The sequence below is a fragment of the Equus przewalskii genome, chromosome 21 (assembly GCF_037783145.1).
Source record: "Equus przewalskii isolate Varuska chromosome 21, EquPr2, whole genome shotgun sequence".
Taxonomy (NCBI): domain Eukaryota; kingdom Metazoa; phylum Chordata; class Mammalia; order Perissodactyla; family Equidae; genus Equus; species Equus przewalskii.
This window is the reverse complement of record NC_091851.1, coordinates 34359358-34375737: the sequence shown is the minus strand read 5'-3', so window position 1 is coordinate 34375737 and position 16380 is coordinate 34359358. Positions and strand designations below refer to the sequence as shown.

Sequence of the window (16380 nt, the reverse complement as noted above, 5' to 3'; positions counted from 1 at the left end):
GAGAGAAGAATCAAGGATGACTCCAAGATTTTTGGCCTGGGCAACTGGAAGGATGAGAGGCGCCATTAACAGGGATAAGCCAACCATGGATGTGCATGTTTGGGGTGGGGGTGGAGAATATCAGAAGCTTGGTTTTGGAGGTATTAAATTTGAGATGCCTTTAGACATCAAGTGGAGATGGCGAGTAGGCGTTGGGTAAGTGAGTCTGAAATTCAGGGAGGAGGTCTAGAGTAGAGATATGTGGGTGTTGTCAGTGCACAGATTACCTATGACATGGTAATGGAGGCTGTTTCTAGGTACTCACTTGCCTGGGGGTATACAAGGGACAGCCAGGCCACAACTCCATGCTCTTCTGACTTGGCAGGCATCCAGCTCCACCAAGGCTGACAAGAACACCCAGCTTCAGATACCTCCCCCACCCGCCCCGAGTCCTTATCTCACTTACACCCTGCTTATTCACTGCTTTGGAAGTAAACTCAAGTAAACGCCTCTTAACCAAGTTGCTTTTGCCCATGGTCTAGACTAGCTCACCACCTCCCTTCCGCTGCACATAGACATACACACACATCACTTGTATGTTCTCAGAGGCAACACGAAAAGCCCCGTCTCTGCTGGCTGTACAAACCTCAGCAGTACACTGTGTTAAAGACTGTTGCATTCCTACTTGTGGGTTTCTAGAGTGCCCCTCGCCCTCCCCCTTCCTACCCCACACCCCAGATCCCAAGCCAGAACAGCCCATACCCGTTCACACATTTACATCTGCTGAGTGAGAACCTACACGTCCTGAGCTGGGTCAGGTCCAGACGGGAGACAGCCCCTGAGCCTCAAGGAAGCTCAGAGTCCAGTGGAAGTTAAAGGACAGTAACAGCCAGGGTGATAAGGAGCATGTAAAGGTAAATCCAGGCAGCTGTGGGAGCAGATGGAGGGGCATCTACAGCAGCCTGCTATCACGGGAGATTTCCTAGAGGAAACATCTCATCTGGCTTTGTAAGTAAGAATAACCAGGCAGTTGATGTGTGTGGAGCGTGTGTGGTTGGTGGAACAGGGCATCCTAAGCCAAACCAACGGATGTACAAAGTGGGAGAGGCACAGGGGGGGGCATCAACCTGGACAGCTGATGCCAAGAGTGCCAGAGGAAGAGACAGAAGATGGGCAGGGGGAGGCATCTACCTAAGGACCAGTTTAACAGGAACCCAGGGTTATATAACCGGAAGGGCAGGTGGGCAGGGGCAGGCTTCAATCCAATGAGCCTGGCTCCAAAGCCTGTGGGTGGCCTAAGGATCACCCACAACGTGAGCTCCTGAGGACCCTGATAAACATTCAAAGGCTGGAATACACCCAGACCAACTGAATTCATAGGCTCTGGACCCCAGGAATCTGTAGTATTTCCACAAGAGTCCCAAATAATCTGATGCACAGACTGGTCAGAACACCACTCCTCACTCTTCTGTCTCTCCAGCTTTACCCTTGGTGACAGGGCCCCTGAAAGGCGGGACATGCTTCACGTTCATGGTCATGGATTATGCCTACATAAACACTTCTAAACCCAGGGAGTTCTGGGAATTACAGTCAGACGAGGATGGGGGTGGGGGAGGGGGGAGCCAGAGATGAGGAGAAGGAATCTCTGGCAGGAGTGAGAGGAGGTTGGGGAGTTTGTTTGTTTGGGGTGTTTTGCAGGCAGAGGATGTAGGAGGTCCTATTCAGGCACCCAGCAAACAAGCCCTAGTCCCCAGCTCTTCCCAGGCCTTCAAGGACAGCAGGCAAAGAACCCAGGAAGCAGCCACTTTTTATTCCACAACAGTAAATTCCAGCTACTACACAGTGATACGAATTCTTCAGCACACCCTGTTACCTAGGCCCGCGCTGTCCAACAGAACCTTCTGCAGTGACGGAAACCATTGTCCACACTGTCCAACACAGTAGCCACGAATCACTTTTCATTACTGAGCACTTTCAATGTGGCTAGTTCAGCTGAGGAAATGGACTTTTAACTTAAATTAATTTAAATTCAAATGCCACATTTGGCTCGTGGCTACTGCACAGACAGCGCAGCTCTAGGCCCTGGCCTAGTCCAGGGGCAGTTTGGTTCAAAAGCCGACTCTGGGGAGAGCAAGTGGCGGAAAGAGCCCTTGGTGTCGCCACTATCCCTTCCCAGAGAGAAACAGTCACCCAGCTGTGAAGAGGGTGAGTCTCAGAGCGGGGGGACGCCACGGGCGCGCCGGATGAGGTTAGCCAGCCGCTTGGCCAAGCCGCCCTTGCTGGGCTCCTCGATGTGGAAGGTTCGGGTGAGGAGGTTGTAGAAGGAGCCATAGCACACGGCCACCACCGTGCACGTGAGGCAGATGACATTGTAGGGCATGCTGAAGTCCGGCGTCGGCAGGTTCACCAGCAGTGGCTCCGTGTAGAGCCGCACAAAGTAGCTGGAGCTGTCGGAGCCTGGGAAGCTGGGGGCAGGAAGGAGGGGTCAGGCAGACCTGCCGCTGCTCCCCGTCTCACCCCGGTCCCGACTCTGGGGCTGCACGGGGCCACTGCGCCACGGTAAGGGTCTGCAAAGTTTTCTTAGCCTCATAACCTTTTCAACAGAAGACATCTCATATGAAAGCTTAACACAACAACCTGGCACAAGGAGAGCTGCCTTACGCTGAGGGAGAGGAAGGGGCCCTACTTTCACTTGGCTGCCTCTTCCTTAGCCTTCTGGTCTCAGCCTAAAGGCCATCTCCTCAAAGAAGCCTTCCCGGATAACCCAGCAGATTACTCCCCAGCACCAGCCCTGGGTACACGGCTCTCTAGAACAGAGCCTCCCCTCCAGACCAGAAGCATTAGAAGGGCAGGGACAAGTCCGTTCCGCTTACTGTTGTACAGCCAGTGCTCTCAGAAGTGCTGGCATTGGTTAAGTGCTCAGTTAAATATTTGTTAAGAGAATCAGTGTGTAAATGTAGGTTATAAGTACTGCTCTTGTCATGTATTTATTCTTCTAGAAGCACTTTCAAACCATTTTATAAAGTACAAATATTATAGACCACTAGGATTTTTATTAGGATCGAGTTAAATCTGCACATTACTTTGGAAGAGGCAGCCCCAACCTACCCTGCAGAAACCTGGTCATCTGTGTAAAGGCCCACCTCGAAGCACACAGCTGAGGTCACACTTACAGGCTGTTGAAGAGGGGGCTCTCTTCCCAGTCCACGGGTTTGGATGCTACGATGCTGGGCACAAGGGCGCTGAGGACAGATGGGCTGCAGAGAAGCAGATATTCCGGGAGCTGTGTTGCTCACTGGCTCCCCAACCAGGGGAAAGTGGCAGAGAGGATGAGTCAGGAGGGTGGGGAGCAGTATGTGGGGGTGGAGCCTACCTGACATAGAAGCCATGGTTGGGGTCCGGGGTATACTCGGTCCACTTGAGCAGTGCCCGCTCAAACTGGATGGAGACCTTGGTGACTGAGTTGGCTGGCAGCTGAATCAGCATCTCCAGGAGGTGAGGCTGCAGCCGGTCCTGGGCAGGCTGGTAGTGGATGTAACCTAGAGACAGGCAAGGGTCACCCATACCTCCTTCCTGGGGTCAGACTACCTGCACCTCTTGTTCCAACCTACTGAGGCCTTGGGGCCTGGACCTAGGCACCCAGAAGGAGGGCTCTGGATCACACAAGGCAGGCAGGTTCAGGGAAGGGAGCAGGATGTCAGAAAAGATGTTTCCAGGGCAGCTGTCCCAGCAGGTGCTCAATCTCATCAATCTTCACATCACTAAAACTGGGGCATCAGACTTCAGAGGCCTGAAGTAACACAGCAGAGAGTTCACAGAACCACCTGGGAAGTTTTCTGGCCAAAAATATGGGACCTGAATCTAATCAAGTCCCTAAATCTAACCAGCAATACACAAGAAACGCAGGGGATGGAGGAAGATGTTAAACATGGGCAGAAGGACAAATCCAGAATGCAGAACATTCTATACAACAAATAAGACCCCAGTTTCTCCACTGGATAGATTAAAAAAAGAATGGGAACTGTTACAGCTTAAGAGAGACTTAAGAGGACCACACCAACGCAAGACGTTAATAACAGGGAAACCGCGGATGTGGGGCGTCTCTAAGAATACTGTACTTTCTGCTCAGTTTTCCTGTAAACCTAAAACTGCTCTAAAAAATAAAGCCTATTAACTAAAAAAAGAGAGAGAGAAACTTAAGAGCATATCAAGCAAATGCAACGTGAGGACTTTGTTTAGATCCCAATTCAAACAAACCAATCACAAAAAGTTATTGTTAAGACAGCTGGAGGAAAAAGGAATGCTAATGATAGGCTGCACTGTCCTTTAACTGTTAGAGATATAAACTGACGTATTTAAAGATGAATTGATAGGACATCTAGGATTTATGATACTCCAGCAGAAAAACAAACCAAAAAAATAAAGGGAGAGATGAGACAAAAACGATAGGGAGCTGGAGACTGTCGAAACTAGGGGATGGGTACGAGGGAGTTTATGATATTACTCCATTTGGGTATGTGTTTGAAATTTTCCAGAGCAAAAGGTAAAAAAACCTAGGAAAACCTACAAACACACAGGTAGCATGGTGGCTGAAGCAGAGATTTTGAAGGTGGTACAAACAGTGGTACTGAAAATATGTATTAACCACAGGCTTGAAAATATGGGAAACAATAGAGGTGTTTAAGGAAGGTTTGAAGCCTGGCCCTTCGTTCGGCATGTGCTACCACCTCTTCCTAGAAATCTGTTTCTGTGCTATCAGTCTCCCCCACTCCAGAGAAACACACGTGCTTCAGTGCTACGCCTGCACCTCACAGAAAGCACTCAGCAAATATAACTCCTCTGTAGAAAAATGATAGAAAATAAAAAGAAAATTTTAAAACTATACCTCTTGACCCCTCCCAAGGAAGCAAACCCATCTACTCCAGCCCTGCTATCTTCTTTGTTTCTAGTCCTCTGCTTTTTCTGCTAACCCTCTCTCTACCTGAAAGAGTCTATGAATCATCACAAAACAAGAGGCGCCCAGGGTGCCAGGAAGAAGGAGAAAACAACTGAAAAAGACAAGAAAACTACTGCTTTCATAAAGTCCCATTAAGAATCACCAGGCTTGGGGCCGGCCTGGTGGAGCAGTGGTTAAGCTCGCACTTTCTGCTCCTTGGTGGCCCGGGGTTCGCCAGTTCAGATCCCGGGTGCAGACATGGCACCGCTTGGTACTCCATGCTGTGGTAGGCGTCCCATATATAAAGTAGAGGAAGATGGGCATGGATGTTAGCTCAGGGCCAGGCTTCCTCAGCAAAAAAGAGGAAGACTGGCAGTAGTTAGCTCAGGGCTAATCTTCCTCAAGAAAAAAAAAGAATCACCAGGCCTATGGGTTTTCATTATTTTTGCCTTATAAATTACTTCCAGATCTAGCATGGTGAGGCTACCCTTGCCATTTCCCAAACTATTCCTTCCTAACCCGTTATGCCTGTGTAATTTTTTCGAGGTACCCCAGGAATTACCCTGAGAAATGAGGGTTTGGAGACCTGGAGGGAGAGTGAGCCGGGGTGGGGAGGGGGACGTGGTTTGGGCTCAGCTCTCACTTGGCTTGTTCTCCTTGCCCTTGGAGGTGATGGTGAGGGTGTGCACATACAGCCGCAGGTACCAGGGCACCGTGTCCAGCAGCAGCACGGGGAAGGCCCGGTAGGGGTGGGTGTTGTACAGCAGGGTGCTCAGCTCCCCACTCTGCAGCCCATAGCCGCTCACGTACCGCTGGGCGTGCAGGAAGGGCACTGGTGGGGCCTCTGCATAGAGAAAAGTCAACAGCTAGAGCTCCCAAAGGAAAGGTCACTCCCCACCCCCACATCCCAGGCCACATTCAGAGCCTCAGAGCCAGGAGGGGAAGGGGGAAAAGCTTTGCCATCAGAAGTGGGAAACCTGCATTCTGGAATCACCTCTGTCTTCCTCAGCCCACACTGATGATAAGTGAATTACTATTATTTACTAAATATTCATCTGTCCTGAGCTCTGTGCCCCTCCCAACCCAAACCAGGTGCTCTCATGGCATTCTGCACTTTTCCTTGCTAACACTAAACACAACTGCAATTAATTAACTGGATGCCTGCCTCAACTAGTAGATATTATGTTTCTTGAATGCGGGGTATCTTCTGCAAAAAATATTTGTTGATTAATGCACGAAAACCTCCGTGTTTTACATTAATTATCTCATCTAATCTGCTAGGTATTACTGTCCACATCTTCCAGATGAGGCAGTAAGGTTAGGAACCTGCGCCAGGTCATAGAGCTTAGAAAAGGTGGAGTTAGAACCAGGTCATCTGACTGCACAGATCTGGGTCTAACCACAAGCCTCTTATCTCGTAGTGAAGAGGGAGGAATGGGAGTCTTCCCCAAGAGATGAAACTCTGTAGCCTGTTATGCCCCTGGCAGCCCATCCCCCACCCCGCACCATTCTCTGGGGGTCTCTTCCACTTGAGCTGGAGGTTAAGGTTGCGGGAGTTGTTGATCACGGCCGTGTCAAGTAAATCGTAGACAGCATAGGTCTTCTGGGTGCCCAGGATGACATCCTGGTATGTGGTGAGAGGGGGCGGGTTCACCTCCAACGTCTCATTGTCCTGGTGATACAAGGGCAGGTCTGAGAAGTGAGCAGAGGGGCAGGCTGGCCTTGGGGAGAGAGACTGTGTACGGCTGGAGATCTTGGTACCTGCTTAGAGCTGGTGATGTCCACATAGACTCGGCTCTCTGCAGCCAGGGGGCAGGGCTCTGTGAGGGTCCGGGAGAACATCCGGAAGAGGGACCAGTCTGAGAAGCAGAGAGCGGGAATGAGCAGGGGCTGGGGCCAGGCCTGGTCCACAAAGAGAACGCAGGGCTGGCGATGGGGAGGTAGAGATGAGCTGCCAAGGTAGCTTACCTTTCTTCCCTTGCCCCGTGACGAAGGCATCAAACACAACGGAAAGGGTCTGCCTCAGCTCCCAGGAGATGCTGGTACAGCGTGCATTCTACCACAAGGGCCAGATGGCAGCAGTAAGGACATATCACTCCCCCAACCATGCAGCATCTGACTCCTACCTGGACTCAATCTCTTGTCTATTATGCATCTTTCCATCCATCACTTTGCTACCATTCACTACTGAGCACTTGACCCTGTGCCACAGCTTTATGGGCATCAGTCGGATGGACTATCGCCAACAACCGCAGCAACTACTACTACGGTTATTCTCATTCGACAGATGAGGAAACCAGGCTGAGGGAAATAAAATAATGTGCTCAAGGTCATGCCAGCTGGCGAGTGACAAAGCTAGCAGGTGCACCCGCACAGCTATTCTTCTTAACCACTATGGTCCATGACAAAGATTTATTGAATGCTTGCCAGGCAAACACTCAAGTTTCCTTCGTACGTGGCCAGTGCCCAAAAAGTCATCATCACATCTACCACTTCCTACTGGCTCAGCCCTCGGCAGGCACTGAGCTAGATGCTTCACCTGTACCTCCTCAGGGCCCCTGGGTGGCATCCATCCCCATTCCCCATGACTTACTCTGCAAACAGGGCGGATATGCACTGCCTGGGAGTGGTAGCTAGTGTGGAACAAGCGATCAGCCTTCAGCAGCACAGAGAGGCCTGCCTGGAGGACACGAGAAGGGATGAAAGGTCAGAGCCCTGCACTGTGGGGCAGAGGGCCGAGGCTATCTGTAAACACAGCCTGCCTGTCAGGCAGTGAAGGGCCATATGCCAACTCTGTCCACTCCCTGGGGCTCCCACCCCATTGAGACCACTCTGGCCTCACCTTGGAACTACAGGGCAAGAGCTTCTTCCATGGGGTAAGGTTCTCAGTGCAGACAACCTCCCGCGGCAGCACGGCATAGCGCAGGAAATAGTGATCAGTGCCTGAAGGAGACAGAAGTCCATCTGGGGGAGTCTTGGACCCATTCCTCAGGACCCACACTTTAGAGATGGAGTGACCTCTCCTCCTCCCCATACAACTCTCTAACACCACCACTCTAACCATCTCAACTGGGGGTGAAACCCCTTGCTCCCCTTGGGAGAAGGCAACACAGAGACAGCACAGTCTCGGGAAGCCTTCTTCTGGGGCCTGCATACCCGGGGGATTTATAAGGTGGCCCAGCTGAGGAAGGAGAAAGCTGAGGGGAAAGGAGGTAAAGGTTTGGGCAAGAGGTAACAGGAAGAAGGAAAGGGCTGCGGGGCTATCTCACCATTGGCCAGCCCCAGGGGTTTGAAGGAGGCAGTGGGAATGACCGTGTTGGTGGAGTCGATGAAGTTGAGAGAGGCACAGAAGATCCCTGAGAGGACGTTACTGAGCTCCTTCCAAGATTTATCCACACTGGATGGAGACACAAACCCACTCATTGTCCCGGGGCTGCCTCTGCTCCCTCCCTCAAAGCCTGCAGTTGCTGCCAAACCATGGGTCTGGCCAGCTGATGGAGATGGAAGAGCATCACTGCCCCACTCAGCCCCTTCTTCCTCACTGTCCTCTGGACATCCCTACCTCCCCACAGGTCTCTGCTCAGGTGACTCCTCCTCCTGCCTGGGAATGCCCTACTCCCTCCTCTCCGCCCACCTGCAAGGGAGAGCCCTCCTCCAGGGAGCGTTCCTGCCCCGCTCGACCACAGCCTCCTCCTGTGCTGCTGCGGTTCTGACCACCCGAGCCGCTCACGAGGTTCCTCCTGGGAAATGGCTAAGAGGGAGCAGGATGCTGTCCTAAGCATCTTTTCTCCTCACCTAAGCTGTGAGCAACCTGAGGACAGGGAGCAAGTCTGAGTCACCTACATACATCCCACAACACTATGTAAAGTGCCCCCCACCTCAGAGGCTGAGACCAGCTCACCGAGCCATGCTGAGGTGTGCTCGGCTGGGCAAAACTACATACTTCCCTGTGAATACTCTGGGCATGAAGGTAACTCCAGGGCATTCCTGGTTCTGCCCCCGGAATAGAAGCTCTTACAAAGGCTCACTGAACAGGGAAAAACAACCATTCTAGAACCTCAAAAAACATCAAATTAAATTAGGTATTTTTTTCTTAAAAAAATATCAAAACAGATTTGTTCTCTACATTAATAATAGAAAGCATGAAACCAGAATTCTAAACATCCGCTCCATATTATAGATAATTATAAGGTGAGAGAAGACAGTGACAGTAGAGCAGATGGGAAAGTGGCCAGGAGCCAGAGTTCAGGCAAGAGAGAAAGCCTTGGCAAGTTTGGGGTCACTACTTGCTCCTCATTTGATATCACCTTAGTGCTGTTCTGGGGTTTTTTGATACTCCTCTGTTCAGAGCTTTTCAATTATTCCAATCCTCAAGCCTCAAATAAAGATTGCAGACTTGAAAACTAAAAGCTCCACCCAACCCATAACCATGTTTTCATTTGGTATACACAACAGTGACCAACACAGCATGTCTTAAATTTTTAAATTATTTGCTGATGTTTAAATTTGCCAATTTTCACATTAAAATCCAGATTTCTAGCATCTCTTGAAAAATGAGTTTGTGACGACAGCTGGCCTCTATTCCCACATGGTAACAATCCATAGGAGCTGAGTGGCAGCTGTCCTTTCAAGCTAACGTGCCACAGTCCCCACCACTCCCTATTACTGTCCCTAAAATTTTATTTATCATACTTGTGCTATTGATTTCTCAGAGTGGAATTAAGAGGATATTGTGGTACAACAGCAGTAGCTAGACCCTCCTCTCTCCCCTAAAAACCAATTCCTCTAATATGGAGATCTGGCAACTTGTGGGCCAATTCTAGCCCACAGATATTTTGTTTGGCTCTGATGGTATTCTTTATTACTATTATTATTACGTGAATGAACATCTGTCAAAAGGTTAACCGGTTTGCCACAGTTTTCTACTGCCTTACATCCAAGTAAGCTTCAATTATTTGTTACCCGTCTCTGTAGAGGTACGCATGTGCTACCTTAAGTGTGGAAGTATTAGGGGAAAGAAGCATATTCAGCAAAGTAAAGAACACCACCTAGTGGAAATATCATTTCCTCAACGCCAGCTTTACCACCATGGAATTGCTGCCTGCTGGAACTGCTGCCCTCAAGGGGAGTGACAGGATGACAACACCGGCCCCTACCTCATTCCCTCCATGGCCTCCAACAGCCCTCAAAGTGGGCACTCACTCAGTGACGGTGTCTTGGAACCAGACCCAGAGCTCTGCACCTGATGGGGCCTGCAGGAAGGGTGGTCCCCAGTATCGAGTCCTCCAGAAGCCTTGAGTGAATGACAGGTGCAGCTCCTGCAGAGAATACTTGGAGATCAACTGCCCCAGGGCTTTGGGGAAGAGCCTATAATGAGACACTGGAGAAGGGGAAGTAGGTGAGTGATGGTCCTGGAGGGAGGGTTCTCACGCACCCCAAAGAAGCAGTACACCCCAGGTTCTGGGGTCAGAGATCTAAATTCCAGACCACACTGTGTCACTTAACTAGCGATGTGATCTTGGGCAAGTACCTTTCCCTGTCTACATCTCCAATTTCTTCCCAGTAATCGTTCACGAACTGAGCACTGTGCCCAGCACCCAGGAGAAATGGTAACCGCCAAGATCATCATCATTAGTATTATCGACAGAGAGCCCTAATTAAAGGCTCACAGTGGCAGCCTGGAACTGCGAAAAGAGCACTGAACGAGGAGTCAGGAGGAGTCACCGTCCCTCTCTGGGCCTTAGCTTCAGCACCGGTACAGTGGGGTTCTTCAATAACTGTCCCATCCTTCCTCCAAGGACCTACTCTGTCAGGCCCCACGCCCAGGGTCCAGAACCCCACCCAGGGCCCCAAGGCCCCGCCCCCAAGACCTGCCTCTATCCCACTCCCAGCACGTGCCGCAGGATATCTTTCTCCAGTCTCGCCTTCTCACCTTCTTCCCGTTGCAGCTCCGAATCCCAGCGCGTGCGGAACTGGAACGTGGCGGCTACGTCCCCAGAAGGCAGCGGGGTGATGACCAGCTCCTCCCGCAGGCTGTCGCGTGAGGGCTCTGTATGGCCCCAGCCGCCTGGTCCCAGGAGCAGCAGTACAATCAGTGCCAGCCGCACGGCCACCGCCATGCCTGCGGCTGCTTCCGTCTGCCAACAGCGCCCGCCTCCACGAGAGGCCGGCCTCCAATGGGAAGAGCGTATGAGAAGCGACTTCCGGTGCCATCCCGGAAACCGGGTGCAGTTGCCAGAGCGACGGCCTGGATAGGCCTCTAAGGGCTGGTAGATCTAAGGGGGCGCTGAGAGGGCGTGAAGGGCAGTGGGCGTGTGGCGTGGCTGCGTTGAGGACCCCCTGCTTTGCGGTATTCCCACCCACAAGAAAGTGCTTAATAATACCGAGCGCCGCCACTGCCGCTGTGCCATGAGATAGTTGAGGAAACAGACTGAAAAAGCTTAATTACTTTTGCAAAGTCACACGGCAGGGCTCATGCCTTCCTCAGCTTCCAGTGTCTCCATTTGCTCGGTCCTAAGCCTAGCCGGCTCTCTAGTGGCAGAGCTTTCCTGCAAAACGCCTAGCTGGCCTTTTTATTATGAAAAATTTCAAACATACAGTAAAGTGGAAAGAATGAACACGGGTTACAAGGAATACCTATTTCCCCATCACCTAGATTCCACCGTTAACATTTTACTATACTTGATTTATCACGTATAGTCTATAAATCCCTCAATTCATCTTATGTTTTAATGCATTTCAAAGTAAATTGCAGACATAAGTACACTTCCTCCTAAATATTTAAGCATGCATATCATTAACTAGAGTTCAATATTTGTTTACATTTTTCTTTTGGTGTAAAATTTACATACAGAGAAATGCAAAAATCTGAAGTACATATTCATTGAGTCACAAAGACATAACCCTGTGTAACCCAAACTCCTGTCAAGATAGAGAACATTCCTAAAACCCCAGGAAATTAGCGAATGCCCCTTCCCAGTCAATTCCTGTCCCCTCCACCCCCTTCCAGAGGCAACCACTGTTCTGATTTTTCTCCACAAAATAGGTTAATCTGTTCTAGAGCTTCACATAAATGAGATCGTCATGTCATATGTATACTTTTTTGTGTAAGGCTTCTTTCACCAGAACAATGTTTTTGAGAATCATCCATGTTCTTGCATTATCAGCAGTTCGTTTCTTTTTGTTGCTGTGTAGTATTACAGTGTATGAATATACCATAAACCATTCTCCTGTTGATGGACACCTGAGCTCTGAGCTCTTTTAAGTTTTTTTGTTTTTGTTTTGAGGAAGATTAGCCCTAAGCTAACTACTGCCAAACCTCCTCTTTTTGCCAAGGAAGACTGGCCCTGAGCTAACATCCATGCCCATCCTCCTCTACTTTATATGTGGGATGCCTACCACAGCATGGTGTGCCGAGCGGTGCCGTGTCTGCACCTGGGATTCAAACCAGTGAACCCCAGGCCGCTGAAGCAGAACGTGTGCACTTAACCGCTGTGCCACCAGGACAGCCCCTTTTCAAGTTTTTAGTTATCATGAACTAGGCTGCTGTACAAGTTACTTTGTAGACACATGTTTATCGTTGCCCTTGAGTAAATATTTACCAGTGGTCAAAGAATGGGTGTGTGTTTAATTTTATAAGAAACTGCCAGACTTTTCTCCAAAATGTATCATGTTATACTTGCACCTACAATGTATGGGAGTTCTGGTTGCTCCACATCCTGGTCAACATTTCTTTTTAATTTTTTGGACTTTTTAGTTTAGGCCAAGTGGGTGTGTATGTAGTAGTATTTCATTGTGCTTTCAATTTGCATTTCCCTCGTACCTAATGATGCTGAGCATCTTTTCATGTGCTTATTGGCCATTCGCACATTTTCTTTTGTGAAGGGTCTGTTAAAATCTTGTTTGCACCCTCCTTCTTTTTTACTGGCCTGTTTGCCTTTTAATTTTTGAGTTGCAGGAGTTCCAGTGTTAAATTCCGGCTTTGGTTTTTCCAGCAGCTCTATGGAGAACACATTCATGAAGGATTTTGCCCACAGTCGCTTGGTAAAACCACAACCATACTCCTATGAAAAGGCAAATTTGCTGTCAGGGAGGTCTGCCAAGATATATCATAACCAGCCAGAAAGGAAGTGTCAAAAAATGTCTTTCCTTACACCTGGGATATGCAGCCATGCACTGGGGCTTTGGGGAGGAAGGAAAAGAAAATGTCTTTCTCTCATTGTGACCTCATTCTACTTACATCCAGCATTTCTATCCCACTAGACATGGACGGAAGGAAGGCCATGAGTTTAGATGTCAGATATGGGTTCAAACCCCATGGCAGCCTTTGATCCATATGAGCATGAGCAACCCTAGTATCACTTTTCCTCCTCTGTAAAATGGATAAACCTACTTTCAGGGTCGTCATAAGGTTTAGAAATTGTGTACATGTAGGGTCTGGAATGCAATAAGTGAGTAGTAACATTTACTACCATTTACTCCAACAACTCTTTGAGGTAGGTACTGTTATCTCCATTTTACAGATGAGAAACTGAGATAACTGCCTAAGATTAGTGAGTGATGGAGCCAGGACTAGAGTCCACACTATCAACCTAAAAAAAAATATAGTTGCCATCATTATGATTATTTTGTATTTCTATGCTTTGTTTCCGTTTTTTTGGTGAGGAAGATTGACCCTGAGCTAACATCTGTTGCCAATCTTTCTCTTATTGCTTGAGGACGATTGTTCCTAAGCTAACATCTGTGCCAATCTTCCTCTATTTTGTATGTGGGATGCCGCCACAGCGTGGCTTGATGAGTGGAGTGTAGGTCCACACTCAGGGTTCCAAACCCACGGCCACCAAGGTGGAGCATGCAAACTTAACCACTACACCACTGGGCTGGCCCATGCTTTGTTTCCTTTTGAAATTGCCTGTCCCCATCATTCAAGACCCAGCAACCTCCAGAGAAGACTTACCTTCTCCTCTCTGGTGTGTACTCCTGCTACAGCCCACATTATATTTCCATTATCTGTGGCCATTCTGCTCCTGGAAGAGCTCGTGGTCACTTTAGCATTTCTGTTGCCTAAGCAAGGAGGCTAGCACATAGTAGGTGCTCAGTAATGTCTGAATAAACAAATGAACAAGACAATGTCATACCACAGTTCCATGTTGTCCCCACACCACCATCCTGTTCACAGGATCATGTTCTGTGCATCCTGGGGACTGCTACAGTGTGAGCCTTCCAGGGAATCTTCCTCCAACTTGTGGTCTCTCCTATTTCTTCCACAGGAGTCCTTCCAGCACAGGATTCCACAGGATGAGTCTGTCTTCTTCACTCCTCTCCAGAGTCTACGACAAGTCTATGCGACAGAAGAAGCCACACTGTGGCTTAGAGACTGAAAGCTGGGCCGCTTGCCTCGGAGTTGACTCCAAATCATCCTCGCATCTCCAAGGGCACTGTGTGGCCTCAAAAAATAGTCAGCTGGAGCTGCTGGCTCTGAAGGCCAGCCAAGCCCCTGTGGTTTGGCAGAAGAAGAGGTCATTGTCCAGCTAGGAAGTGGTCCTGGGGTCTCAGCTGACCCTAGATTTTTCCAGGCAGGGCAAGGGCTCATAGCAGCAGAACTGAAGGCTCCCCATAGGCTCACAGACAATTCCACTTCTCCAGGGGGCTGTACATCGCTCTCCCTAGGCGGGCTTCCTGCCCCAAACCCCACAGATTTTAGCATCACGTGCCTGGGGTACTAAGAGATTTGTTGACCTGATGACAGCAACCAAGCTAGTCTAGCTTCCCATCATTTACCTGGAAGGAAGTGGGTGATCCCAGGAGCTGAGAAGCCCTGCAAAGCAGAGGCCAGGAGAAGGCTCAGCCACAGTCAGACAGGAGGTTAAGCCTTGCTACTCCAAAGAAAGGGAGAAGAACAAGAGAACAGAGACCATGTCTTCCGTGTGCAGCAAAATCATAAGCAACCCAGGAAAACCACAAAATTTAACATGAGCCTGGGCAGTGGCCCAGCTTAACAGATGATCTCAACTTGGACACAGAGGCTTTTAGACAAAAGGAGCACAAAACTCCCACAAGTTTCTCACTAGCGCTAGGAAAAGCATTTAAGAACTGTCGCTTACAATGGCCTCCCGCGGGGTGAAAGTGGGATGGGACTATGGGAAAACTGCAGCCCTGTCACTCAGCCCCGGTGGCACAAAGAGCTTTGGGGTTTAAGCTGAAGTCATTGATCCCACGGTGGGTGGTGTTTGATGTAATGTGAGAAATGACTTGGTGTTCCTTAAGGCTAAGTCCTATAACTCCTCCTTTCACTCCACGTTCTCTTCTGGGCAAGCTCATTACCCCCTATACACGGAAAACTCATTTATTTATTTTTCCAGCCCAATCCTCTCACCTAAATCTCACACTCATGGGTCCAAGTGCCTATTCAACATGTTCTCTTGGATGTCTCAAAAGCACCTCAACAGGCTGGCCCCGTGGCCGAGTGGTTAAGTTCGCATGCTCTGCTTTGGCAGCCCAGGATTTCGCAGGTTCAAATCCTGGGTGCAGACCTAGCACCACTCATCAGGCCATGCTGAGGCAGCATCCCACGTACGACAACTAGAAGGACCCATAACTAAAATATATACAACTAGGTACTGGGAGGCTTTAGGGAGAAGGAGGAAAAATTAAATCTTAAAAAAAAAAAAAGCACCTCAAACTCAATATGTCCAAAACCAAACTTATGACCTTCTTCCCAAACCTGGTTGTCTCCTAAACTCCCTATCTGGGTGAAGAACCCTCCAAATAACCCTGTTGCCCAAGGCAGAAACAATGGTGCCATCTGACCCCTGCCTTTCTCACACCATCGAATCCAATCTTTTGGAATTTGCCTCCTAAATCTCTCTTCATTCCTTCCACTTTTCTGCCTCTCCTATCACAACCCTAGTCCACATTCCCTTCTGACTAGATGGCTGCAATCATCTCCTAGTTTCCAGGCAACCACTCTGGGCCCTTCTAATGGGTTCGCTACAAGGAGCCCCTCCAGCCATTCTTCCCCTACTTTACTCCTACTTCTCCTTAGGTCTCAGCTCAAATGGCACTTCCTCAAGAGAAACGCCTCTGGCCTCTCTGAATAGGCTAGTAACTCCTTCTTAGCATTAGACATAGTTGCAATTTTACATTCGGGGCCCCACCAGACTCTAAACTCTGAAGACCAGTATGTCTTTTTTTTTTTTTTTGAGGTTATGATAGTTTACAACATCGTGAAATTTCAGTTGTACATTATTATTTGGCAGTCGTCTTACAGGTGTGTCCTTTCACCCTTTGTGCCCGCCCTCAGTATGTCTTTTTTTGCCACTACTTTCCCAAGGCCATGCTCAGTGTCTTACACATTAAACACCGACATTTAATTTTTTTTTTTTTTGAGGAATATTAGCCCTGAGCTAACTGCTGCCAATCCTCCTCTTTTTGCTGAGGAAGGCTGGCCCTGAGCTAACATCCAT

General features: G+C 49.2%; 1 protein-coding gene across 3 annotated transcripts; it reads right to left on the bottom strand.

Moving 5' to 3' along the window:
- Positions 1-1768: 1768 nt before the first annotated feature.
- PIGT (phosphatidylinositol glycan anchor biosynthesis class T) lies at positions 1769-14823 on the bottom strand. Of its 3 annotated transcripts, none has more exons than XM_070589302.1 (13): positions 13872-14823; positions 10848-11483; positions 10118-10295; positions 8185-8312; positions 7758-7858; positions 7509-7595; positions 6884-6971; positions 6677-6774; positions 6422-6587; positions 5559-5759; positions 3353-3518; positions 3153-3236; positions 1769-2444 (listed from the first exon to the last, which is right to left on the bottom strand). In XM_070589302.1, the coding sequence occupies exons 2-13, from the start codon at positions 11032-11034 to the stop codon at positions 2192-2194; spliced, it is 1737 nt and encodes a 578-aa protein (XP_070445403.1). In that variant the 5' UTR covers positions 11035-11483; positions 13872-14823; the 3' UTR covers positions 1769-2191. The 3 variants fall into 3 exon arrangements, with proteins under 3 accessions (XP_070445403.1, XP_070445404.1, XP_070445402.1); XM_070589303.1 differs by having other exon boundaries at positions 10848-11201; positions 13872-14345; XM_070589301.1 differs by having other exon boundaries at positions 10848-11190; positions 13872-14345.
- Positions 14824-16380: the final 1557 nt, after the last annotated feature.

Excerpts from the sequence above, each read along its gene's own strand:
- PIGT (XM_070589301.1), bottom strand. The coding sequence starts at position 13,934 with ATGGCCACAGATAATGGAAATATAATGTGGGCTGTAGCAGGAGTACAC. Across the intron at positions 8,313-10,117 it reads TTCCAAGACACCGTCACTGA|TGTGGATAAATCTTGGAAGG; the intron begins GTGAGTGCCCAC and ends GTCTCCATCCAG. Across the intron at positions 6,588-6,676 it reads ACATCACCAGCTCTAAGCAG|GACAATGAGACGTTGGAGGT; the intron begins GTACCAAGATCT and ends TTGTATCACCAG.